The sequence below is a fragment of the Nymphaea colorata genome, chromosome 5 (genome assembly GCF_008831285.2).
Source record: "Nymphaea colorata isolate Beijing-Zhang1983 chromosome 5, ASM883128v2, whole genome shotgun sequence".
NCBI lineage: Eukaryota > Viridiplantae > Streptophyta > Magnoliopsida > Nymphaeales > Nymphaeaceae > Nymphaea > Nymphaea colorata.
Window position 1 is genome coordinate 23225457 of NC_045142.1, and position 11830 is coordinate 23237286.

At 38.4% G+C, this 11830-nt stretch overlaps 1 protein-coding gene across 1 annotated transcript; it reads right to left on the bottom strand.

Moving 5' to 3' along the window:
* Positions 1-4041: 4041 nt before the first annotated feature.
* On the bottom strand, positions 4042-6805 carry LOC116255259 (uncharacterized). The gene is made up of 4 exons (XM_031631034.1): positions 6318-6805; positions 5983-6199; positions 5329-5706; positions 4042-4398 (listed from the first exon to the last, which is right to left on the bottom strand). Exons 1-4 carry the CDS (start codon positions 6803-6805, stop codon positions 4042-4044), a joined length of 1440 nt encoding a protein of 479 aa, XP_031486894.1.
* Positions 6806-11830: the final 5025 nt, after the last annotated feature.

An 11830-nucleotide genomic window follows, 5' to 3' on the forward strand; every position in this document is an offset into this window, starting at 1 on the left:
GAGCTTTTCGACAGCCAGTGGTTTGTACACATGGATGTTCGAAGTCCAAAGAATAATTCTAGGTCGGGTGAGAATTTTTTATACAAAAAATCCTTATAATCTTTCGCCCACCGACAGTGCCTAACATTTGTTAACCTTGAGAATTGATTGCAATAATCTATACTAAAAGAAAGTCGTAAGGATCTAGAAAGCCTTGAATCATTGATATCTACGATCTTTGAACAAGAACCTGAAGGAGAAAAATTATTCTGGTAAATAAAAATATGATCTGCTGGATAACATTCCAAAGCTTTTCTAAATATTCAAAACCTCAAACTCTATGTAAGAGATGTGATTCAAAAACAGCAGTAGTTCGTATGTGGAACCCAAGTCAATGTCAAATTTCAGTCCATAATTATGAACTATTCCATCTGCCAGTGTAGGAGTGCAACCATGTTGATCACAAACCTCTTGTAGTGACTTAACATTTCATTTTCAATGGCACCGACTTACTGTACATTCTATTTGTAGCCAAAACATACTGCATGGTCTTCACTGCTGTTCATCCTTCCCCAACAGAGATATCACACTCTCAGTTGCTTAGGTAGATAGGATATGATTACTCTAACACAAGGGATATTTTTCTGTACTTGTTTCTCAGCTGTTTTCTTCTTTGTCTATTCTGCAGACAGCTATTTCTGCATTTTATTACTAATCTTTCTCATGCTGAACCTATTCTCCTCACATTAAATTTTTGCAGGCCTTTTTGTATTCTTTGGAGCATAGGGTGCCTCTTATTGGGTTTAGTCAAGATCGATGTGTGACACTGTTTGATGATCCATTGATTGAATCACTTCACACTGTCCATTTTGAGCCAAGGGTAACGTAGGATATGAAGATGTTAGTAACAGGCAATGACCTCATTTTGGACCTTACCTTGTGCCATCGTGATTTAAGGGTTTGCTTTTTATTTTCTTTCGTTTGCAGGCAGAGGTCATGCCCTCAGTCGAAGACCTTCTGAGAGCTGTTGACATTCGGGCAAGCATGCCAAAGCTTGAAAGATGCTATCTATTGCCATGATAGCCTCTATCTCAACATTAGATCTTGAATCAACTGTTTGCTTTTTCTTCTTTTTCATGCATCTATTTCTTTTTTCATGAGCAAGTGAATACAAGGACAAAGGAGTTACAATAATGCAGGAAACGATGAAAGACTTGGGCGATAAGTAATGTTGATTGAAATACCTGTCGATCAAGATTACTTCACCTTTCTCAGTTACTGCTTTTTCAGCTTTTCCATTTTCTTAACTTGGTCTGGCTTGTTTCTTTCTCATTGTTTTTCCATATCCTTGTTATGACTTGTTTGCCAGTATGTTGGCAAAGCTTGATGGTGGGGCCAAGGCTTGATAATGACAACGATGAAAGTTCAATGTTTTGGAAATCTAGAGGTTTGCTTTTATTTATTTTGTGGTGTGGCTATTGGATACCAATAGTCACCCAGATTATTTTTCATGCTAGCTTGTGGGCTTGCTGCTCATAGTCCAAAAATTTAGGAAAGCTCCTGTTTTCTGAGATAGTGCCTAGATTTTTTCAGGAATTTAGATTTAGTTATATCGACAAAATTCCTATGTTTTGAAACTTTTCCTAGACTTTTTTCTTTTTTGGGGAAAGCAGGTTTTGTTATAAGATCTGCTGCTTTTGATTCCTGGCGCAATTTTCTTGTGTGTTAAAGGATGTTTGACCTTCTAACTGCTTCACAGTTCACAGTTACCTCTTCTACCTTTCTGCATCAGGAATTCTGAGAAAATAGAATAGAAAGGAAATGGACAATGTTAAGGTGTCCCTAAGAGCACCTGAGATAGAAAACCATATGGAAAGCTCACTGGACAAAAACCAGATCTCAAATGATAATGGAGACTGTCTTTACCAGTAAATTACCATTACCAGGGTAATATTATGTACATAATGATATATACATAACCACTGTTAAGGTACTGTATACATATAATGTGTAGTAGTGTATAACATACCTTACCTTATGTGTATAGGTGAAATATTGTACTTAACATGGTCCATATTAATATTGTATTACAGTACATATACTAACCCTATGACCACAATAGGGTACCAGTATAGGGGTTAACTTGTATACAGTAACCCTATATTAACATGTACATACATGTATGTATATATATATATGGTTACATATATAATGTTGACTAGATGTTCCCAATATATGACACATACTATTGCATAACACATGGTGTTATTGTTATGGTATAGAGCTAATGTGTCCAGGTATATGTATATACCCGACTATATTAATATTATTGTACACATATAATGCTGTATATACATCAATGTTTGAGAATATACGTTATTACAACATAGGACAGTAATAGTTGTTATTATATACATAGTTGGGGTATATTTCAGTCGGCTATATGGCCAGCTTGTAACTACACAAGGACTATAGGTGCTGTGTCTGTACGGTACAGTTATGTATATACCTTTACTGTTATGGTGTATGATCAACATCTATAAGTAACTGTTGGACCATATCTAAACCTCATGCCAAACATGGTGAAATATCTGAACCCTAGTGTCCTATGCGGGCGCACATAGACTATTAGTGGTAATCTTATACATGTAACCATACAGTGTGTTCATTATGGGAGGAAGAAAGGGACAAGAGAGAGAGAGAGAGAGAGAAAGAGAGAGAAACGAAACATTCTAAGCTTACGTAACCCTAACTCATATTAAAAGAGATTAGGGTATTAAAAACTTTACAAAATTAGTCCACTAGAAATAAGAAAGCAATAAAGTGGACCCTTCCAACTTTCTAAAATTTCAAAAAACCTCTAATCAACTTCTAAAAGTATTTAACACTTCCCCTCAAGCTGGAGCATAGATATCAATCATGCTCAGCTTGTTACATCATCTCAAGAAATCGCCGATGGGAAGTGCCTTAGTAAACATGTCAACTGCTTGATCTTCACAAGAGACATGAATAGTGTTAATGACTCCTTCTTGTATCAAGTCCCGAACATAATGACAATCCACTTGAATGTGTTTTGTCCTCTCATGAAAAATAGGGTTATTTGCAATATAGTTTGCTGCACTATTATCACAATACATCTTCATTGGGAGGTTCATTGAAATCCCCAATTTTAGAAGCACCGATTTGACCCAAGACATTTCCGCCGCAGTTTAGGCCATAGCTCTATACTCAGACTCAGCACTAGATCTAGCAACCAAATTTTGTTTCTTGCTTCTCCAAGAAATAAGATTTCCTCCAACAAAGACGCAAAAACTTGTAGATCTCCTGTCATCTACTGACCCTGCATAATCAACATCACTATATGCTACTATGTCCACACTTTCTCCTTTTTCAAAAAATAACCCCTTTCCAGGGGCTGATTTCAAGTATTTTACCAAAATTAAGGCAGCCTCGAAATGAACTTTTCGAGGTTTTTCTATGAATTGACTTAGCTTATTCACAGCAAAGCTAATGTCTGGACGAGTGATGTCAAATATAACAGTTTTGCGATCAGACATCTGTAAGCTCTAGAGTCAAAACTCTCTGATTCATCATCATGAATATGAATATGAGGATTCATAGGAAGTGTGGTAGGTTTGGCCCCCAATAATCCTATTTTCTGCAGAAGATCAAGAATATATTTCCTCTGATACATCACAACCCCTTTACTACTACGACCAAGATCTTTTGTGACAAAGTGTTTCTGTAGAAACTCCTTTGTCTTAGCTATTTCTTGATTACTTTCCCCTGTGATAACAATGTCATCAACATATACAATCAATATCAATATATCATCTGTGCTGCACTTGATAAACAATGAATGATCAAGTTGGGATCTTTGAAAACCACACTTAGATAGAATCTCACTTAGCTTATGAAACCATGCACGGGGACTTTGTTTAAGTCCATAGATAGCCTTTTTGAGTTTTTATACCTTGGAATACCCCCCTGATGTTCAAAACCAGGTGTTGTTGCATATAAACCCTTTCAGAGAGATCACCATATAGAAATGCATTTTTTACATCAAGCTGGAAAAGAGGCCAATCCTGCTGAACTGCGAGAGAGATAATTAGGTGAATAGTACCTAACCTTGCCACTGGTGAAAAACGTCTCAAAAAAGTCAACCCCATAAGTCTGTGTATAACCTTTTGCAACAAGGCGTGCTTTGAATTGCTCAATGGAACCATCAGAATGATATTTGATAGTGAATGCCCATTTGGAGCCGACAACATCATAATCTAGTGGGGGATCCACCAAGTCCCAAGTCTCCCGAGAGAGAAGATCATCCATTTCCTCCTGCATAGCTTGCTTCCATCGAGAATCTAACAAGGCTTGGTGGTGAGATGATGGGATAGTGTGACTAGACATAACTTGATCAAACTGCACCAAAATTGTACTCAAATGATTCATAGAAACAAAGTTAGAGGTTGGATGCATCATGCATTATCGTTGGCCCTTGCGAATGGAGATTGGTAGATCATCTGCATAGAAGTCATCATTTCTACCTGAGTCAGTCTTATCAGTGAAACTTACCTCATGATAAGATGTTGGTGGACAGTTGGGAGAAGGACTTTGACGATGAGTATAGACAAGTGGAGGATGACGAAAAAGATCACAAGATGACAATGGAGAACAAGACAAAAACTCAAGTGAAATTGGGGGAATAGGAAGAGGAATAAAAACTGGATGCTCAGACATGGTAGAACACGAAGTGGAAAAATATGGACGAGACTCAAAGAATGTAACATCTACACTGACAATCTCTTTCTTGGTATGGGGATCAAAGCACCGATACCCTTTTTGATTGGTAGAAAAACCAATGGACACACATTTAATAGCCTGGGCAGCAAGTTTGTTTCTAGTTGGGCCTAAGATGTGTGCAAAGCAGGTGCATCCAAATACTTTGAGAGGCATATGGAATAATGGTTGATCTGGGTATAGTAATTGGATGGGGATGCGTTTCTGAATGGCTGACGAGGGCAATCAGTTAGTGAGATAGCAAACTGTAAGAATAGCATCACCCCAAAAGTAGGCGGCGGGCATATGAGTGTGTAACATGAGGGTACGAGCCACATTTAGAAGCTGACGATGTTTACGTTCCGCGATACCATTTTGTTGAGACGTGTGGGGATATATATATTGTGGTCGAGTCCCATGATCGGCATAAAATTGAAGTAGAACAGAAGATTTAAATTCAAGAGCATTATCAGTGTAGATATTTTTGACAATAGAATCAAACTGAGTTTTTTTTCCCTTGATAAATCTCTGAAGAATACAAATGACTTCAGACATTTCCCGTAACAAAAATACCCAACTGGCTCTGGTAAAATCATCAACAAAAACAATGTAATACCAGAAACGTGAACGAAAAGAAACCCGACTGGGACCCCAAACATCAACATGAAGTAAATCAAAAGGACTCTTACTAGATGGACTCTGACTCGAGGGAAACCTACTACGTGTATGTTTGCCTAACTGGCATGCTTCACATAGGAAAGATTCTGATGCAGGAATATCTGGAAACATGCGACAAAGTTTGGACACAGAGGGATGGCCCAGTCTGAGATGCCACTGCAAAGGAGTTGGCTTCGATGTGAATGATGATGCAGCGACATTGACTGGGGTAGAGAGAAAGTAGAGTCCCTCCCGTTCATAGCCGCCACCAATTGTCTTCCCAGTTTGTAAGTTCTGAAAAGAACATGAACTAGGATAAAAAATGACTTTACACTGTAAGTCTCTAGCCAATTGATTAACAGATAACAGATGAACAAGAAATTTAGGAGCATATAGCACATGGATAATGGTGCCCAAAGATGTGAGGTAGATATCCCCGCTGCTTAGAATAGGTGACAATTTGCCATCAGTCAAACTTACGTGTTATGGTGTAGTGAACCTGATTAATGGTAGAAACATATGTGGCTGATTACAACAATGCTTGGAAGCTCCTGAGTCGATCATCCATACCATACCTGGGTCAGTGGTCGGGGCACCAATAGTGAAAGCTGAGTAGAGTGCAAGGGAGGACCTCTGAGCAAGAACTAGATCATATTCCTCCTTACTTAAGTTGAGAGAGTATGATGGAGCAGAGGTAGGGAACTCAACCATAGAAGCTGTAGCTTGTGAGGAAGGTGCATTAGACGAAGAAGGCCTCTTTCCTATAATGTTCTCCCTCCACCATGCCCTGATGACCCAGCAGAACAAAGATGAGGATGTTTGTCCCAACATCGGTCCTCTAAATGACCCAGCTTGCCACAATAAGAGCACTGAAATCTGCCGCGTCCTACACCACGACCTATGACACTCCTCTCGTGCTAGCAAAAGAACTATGACCCCTTCCTCCTGATATCACAAGTGCGGAGACTGGTATGTCATGTGTAGGCTGAGAAAGAGTGACAGCGAGGCGACTCAGCTTGTTATATGTGTCTGCTAAGTCTGGAAGATCACTACCTGTGAGGATTTGAGACTTTGCCACAGAGTACTCTGAAGATAACCAAGATAAAAACTTTGCCACCATACCAGTTTCAAAATGAGATGCATAGCAGTGCTTGCACGGTGGACGAAGAGCTTTTAACCTCTCACATGCAGCAGTCAACATAGCAAAATATTGTGATAGGTCTTGATCACCTTGCCGTATGTTACAAAGTTCTTCTTCCAACTGCAAGATCTTAATAACATTAGTAGCATGTGAATATGTCTTCTTCAAGAAAGACCACATATCTCTAGCTTTGGTGTAGTATGCAATCGTTGGAGCGATACGAGACTCTATACTGTTCATGATCCACGACATCACAATGTTATTATCTTCATCCCAAGTAGCATATATTCATTTTTTCTCAAGAGGTTCATCTTCTTCAAGAATATATTTCTTCCTATGACCAGCCACCGACATCATAAATACCCTCGACCAAATTTCATAATTTGAACCATCAAGTTTGATTGTGGTTCCATAGGAGAAGGAGTTACCCGCCATCTTATATTCATTAGGCCCTTCTGACCTATTGCTGTCAGCCATAGTAAAATTATAGAATATGTGGATCACATCCAAAAAGAAAATGCAGCAAGATGAACACAACCAGACGTGCAGCAATATGAACGCAACCAGAGAATAGCAGGCTAGTTTTAGGCGTAGATAACTTTGGTCAGATGTAGATATCAAGCAGCAGTATTAGATATAGATATTAGGCAGCAAGCATGTATAGGTTGGACAGCTCCACTCAACGTAAACTATGCTGGAAAACAAGGCAAACTGAAACTAATCTTGACTCCAACGATGCTGCCCAAAAAAAAATCTGAAACCAGTCTACACCACGACTTCAATGATGTTCCCCCTCCATATGATTTCAACGCTGCCAATAAAACATACCTCTAAATGTGAAGATCCACGAGGCATCACCCAACCAAGCAGATCAGCACACCCTTGTCGATGGCCTGACCTTCTTCCATGGCAGCAACATACACAATGACATCAGATTTGATCAGCATACCCTTATCAATGGCATGACCTTCTTCCACGGCAGCAAGATTCACAACGACATCAGATTTGTTTTTTTTTTCTGCAACTCAACGTCTTCAATCAGCAACATCAGGGTGCTAATCACGTCTCGACATGTTAAATGTGATTAGCCCCTTTTAACCAACCAGTTTGATTGCTCCTTTTGTAATCAGCAATGATTTCAGACATGAAACCCTAGCTGACGGGAAAGATGAGAAAGGAGGAAGGGAGGGAAGGAGCGTGGAACCCTAAATCCCTAGGGCCGTCGCTCAAATACCATGTTCATTATGGGAGGAAGAAAGGGACAAGAGAGAGAGAGAGAGAGAGAAAGGAAACATTCTAATCTTCATTCACGTAAACCTAACTGATATTAAAAGAGATTAGGGTATTAAGAACTTTACAAAATTAGTCCACTAGAAATAAGAAAACAACAAAGTGGACCCTTCTAACTTTATAAAATTTCAAAAAACCTCTAATGAACTTCTAAAAGTATTTAACACAGTATATTCACAAAATAGTTATACATGCTCATTGTGTATATCAGTACACTATTGTTACAACCATTGGTTTAATTGCATGCATGTTATCAAAGATACTAGTGAAATGTATGTGTATAACATAGATATTTAATATTACCAGACTATCTAACCGTTATAACATAATATGATTATTGGTTATATAGGATAGTATACCCATCCTATATAAACCAAACAATAGTATATAAGGTTTAATCTATTACAGCTATGGGTGATAAGCCATAGCTGTAAGCTATATGCATACAACTATTATATATGCTATAATAGAAGACTTATAACCGGCTATATGACTTATAACCTGACATACCATACAGTATATATACTATATTATAACCATATACTATAGTACACTATAATAGGTGTATATAACAATGATACTGTATAACACATATGTTAGATGATAGTGCCCTGATATAGCTAAACAGTAACCTTATAGTCCAGTGTGACGTACATGTATGTACAGTATAACCATAACTATAACAGTAACATATTGGTTATAGTATATGTACAGTATAACCATAACTATAACAATAACATATTGGTTATAGTGTATGTACTATATAGGATATAAACTTATAGCATATATAATAATTGTAATATATGGTATATGTTTATCTATGTTATAAACATATACCATATATTTACTATACGTAGTGTAATAATGGTAATCTTATAGTATATGATAATATGTAAATTGTAACCCATATATATACAGTATAACATATTATAATCCGTATACACTATCATATAGTACATATATAGTAGAGTATATGCATAACATCAGTATATTCTCCATTATATAGTATATACATATACCTTATAAAGATATGTGTATTAATACCAATGTATATTTACATACCCTATATTGTCATTAGTTGTATAACATATTATATTGTTATAAGATACACATATATTTAACTTATACTCTAGTAACATGGTACATGTTATATTTAATCTGTTAAATACTGTAAATAGTTTGGGTCTCTGTGTTCACTGGTATTATACAGACAGTACATATATTATAGTATAAACAGATTATAATAATTTCTGTTGTTAGCCCTATATTAATAACAGCTGATATGGCTGATACTATCTTCCGAGATCACCTGTATGTGTACTATTATACAGTATAATAGCTTTTAGTAACGGTGCACTGAGATACACCACTTTTGTAACACACAAAAGAGGGTGTAAGCATATATACGGTTCATTATATGCTCTACATAGTATATTCCATGACATATATGGAAGGCTTATATAAGGATTAATAATAAGAGCAAATTATTTGTGTACAAGTGATATAGTATACTGTAAGAGACAGAAATATCATAATGATATGGTATAATAGTTATACCTATGGAATGATAGTATTCCATTACATCACTTATCCAACGGTCAGGTACGTCAATGGTCATAATGACCTGATGGCCTAAACAGCTTATCTGGTATTATGTATGCCCACCGTTACTTAAATATGGTATATGATACCACATATTATGATGGTATGTACTGTTAAACGTATACCTTAGGGCCCGTTTGATGGGTTGGAAAACCCTGTAGCGGAGGAAAAAAAATTTAAATTTTTAAAATTTTTCTTGTTAATTAAACGTGGAATTTTTTTTTTATGGTTAAAGTTGAAAACGGAAATATATTTCCGAAAAAAATTTTCCAGCCAAAGGGGTAGAAATATTTTTCCAGAATTCTTTTTTGACCATTGCTCACCTCTTCCTCCTTCGCTCATTCCTTCCTCCACCTCCCTTCTTTCCCCCTTCTTCCTCCCTCCCTCCCTCCCTTCTTCCTCCCTCGTTCCCTTCTTCCTTCCCCTTTTAAAATTTCTGCCCATTAAGGCATCGACCGTCACATGCAAGAGGAAGGAAGATGGGGAAAGAGGGATGCCATCACACTCACAGCTGCTTCGTTTCGTGCAAGAGGAAGAAAGAGGGGAAGTGCGAGAGGTGAAATCGTTTCTTCTCCCCTTGGTTTCTGCTTTGTTCTTGTGATTTTGTCATTGGATCTTTTTTTTTTTTTTTTCCTTTTCACCTGCCTCCTTCCCTTCTTCTTCCCTTTTTCCTCCTCCCTCCTTCCCTTCTTCCTCCCTTTTTCCTCCTCCCTCCTTCCCTTCTTCCTCCACCTCCCTTCTTCCTCCTCCCTCCTTCCCTTCTTCCTCCCTTTTTCCTCCTCCCTCCTTCCCTTCTTCCTCCACCTCCCTTCTTCCTCCTCCCTCCTTCCCTTCTTCCTCCCTTTTTCCTCCTCCCTCCTTCCCTTCTTCCTCCACCTCCCTTCTTCCTCCTCCCTTCTTCCCTTCTTCCTCCGCCTCCCTTCTTCTTCCCTTTTTCCTCCTCCCTCCTTCCCTTCTTACTCCGCCTCCCTTCTTCCTCCCTTTTTCCTCCTCCCTCCTTCCCTTCTTCCTCTGCCTCCCTTCTTCTTCCCTTTTTCCTCCTCCCTCCTTTCCTTCTTCCTCGCTTCTCCCTCCCTTTTTCCTGCTCCCTCCTTCCCTTCTTCCTCCGCCTCCCTTCTTCCTCCTCCCTCCTTCCCTTCTTCCTCCTTTTTTCCTCCTCCCTCCTTCCCTTCTTCCTCCGCCTCCCTACTTCCTCTCTTTTTTCTAATCCCTCCTTCCCTTCTTCCTCCCTTTTTCCTAATCCCTTCTTCCTCTGCCTCCCTTCTTCCTCCCTTTTTCCTAATCCCTCCTTCCCTTCTTCCTCTGCCTCCCTTCTTCTTCCCTTTTTTCTCCTCCTTCCTTTCCTTCTTCCTCCCTTCTTCCTCCCTTTTTCCTCCTCCCTCCTTCCCTTCTTCCTCTGCCTCCCTTTTTCCTCCTCCCTCCTTCCCTTCTTCCTCCCTTTTTCCTCCTCCCTCCTTCCCTTCTTCCTCCCTTTTAAATGTCATGTTCCACATGGGTAGTGCATGTGAGACTTGTGTAGTGAGGGCTCAAACCAATGTCTCTCATGAAATGGATTTTGATAGGCTTTTTTGAACCAAAATTGTAACAAATACAGAAGATGGCCGTTGGCTCCACTTTGAGATGACAACTTACCTTTTAATATTTAGTCAGGATTCCTTTCCTTTGTTGCTTTCATTTAATATCTATTTGTTGTTGTACCAAATATTGAAAATATATACCCTCCATAGACTCATGGTTTTAAAACGAAGGCAAGAAAAGGGATGAAAACAAAAAAATAAAGGTCAGGATAAATTTGAATCTCTCATTTACTGTCTTATATTTGGACCAATTAATCGATTGCAAAGGAAGTCCCCACTGCAATAAAAGAAAGCAACAAGGGAAAGGAATCATGATTAAATGTTAGAAAGGTAAGCTGTCAATTCAAATTAGAGACAATAACCATGTTCTTTGTTACAATTTTCGTTCAAAAAGACCTACCAAAATCCACTTCATGAGGTATAGTATGAGACCTAACTGATTTATACATATATATATATATATATATGTATATATATATATATAATGAAGAAGAAGGAGCAAAGTCCTAAGAGTTTTGGTGCAATGGTGAGGGTGGGGTTGGTAGGCAGCTGGTTTTTGTTTTAAATCATTAGGGCATCAACTCTCTGTACTATAAACAAGAGGTTACTGACATGCAAGTTGAAATGCGATCGAGATGGCAGTCCGAGGTACCAACAAGCAAATTAACGTGGTTCAGTGTATAATCGCCATCACTTATATCCATGGAAGGCTGCAACTATCGACCATAGTGTTGATAGTGTGCAGCATTTCATTATATAGCGGTCGTACATCCAAAGTAGCTCTTTTAGTTAAGGATTTGTTCCATTT

What these genes read in the sequence shown, in the direction of transcription:
- LOC116255259 (XM_031631034.1), bottom strand. Translation starts at nt 6,805, where the DNA reads ATGTCGTGGATCATGAACAGTATAGAGTCTCGTATCGCTCCAACGATT. An exon ending in TTTGCTAGCACGAGAGGAGT is followed by an intron (nt 6,200 to 6,317) that starts GTCATAGGTCGT and finishes CTGGGTCATCAG; the next exon opens with GGCATGGTGGAGGGAGAACA. An exon ending in ATTTTACCAGAGCCAGTTGG is followed by an intron (nt 4,399 to 5,328) that starts GTATTTTTGTTA and finishes ATTTTGGTGCAG; the next exon opens with TTTGATCAAGTTATGTCTAG.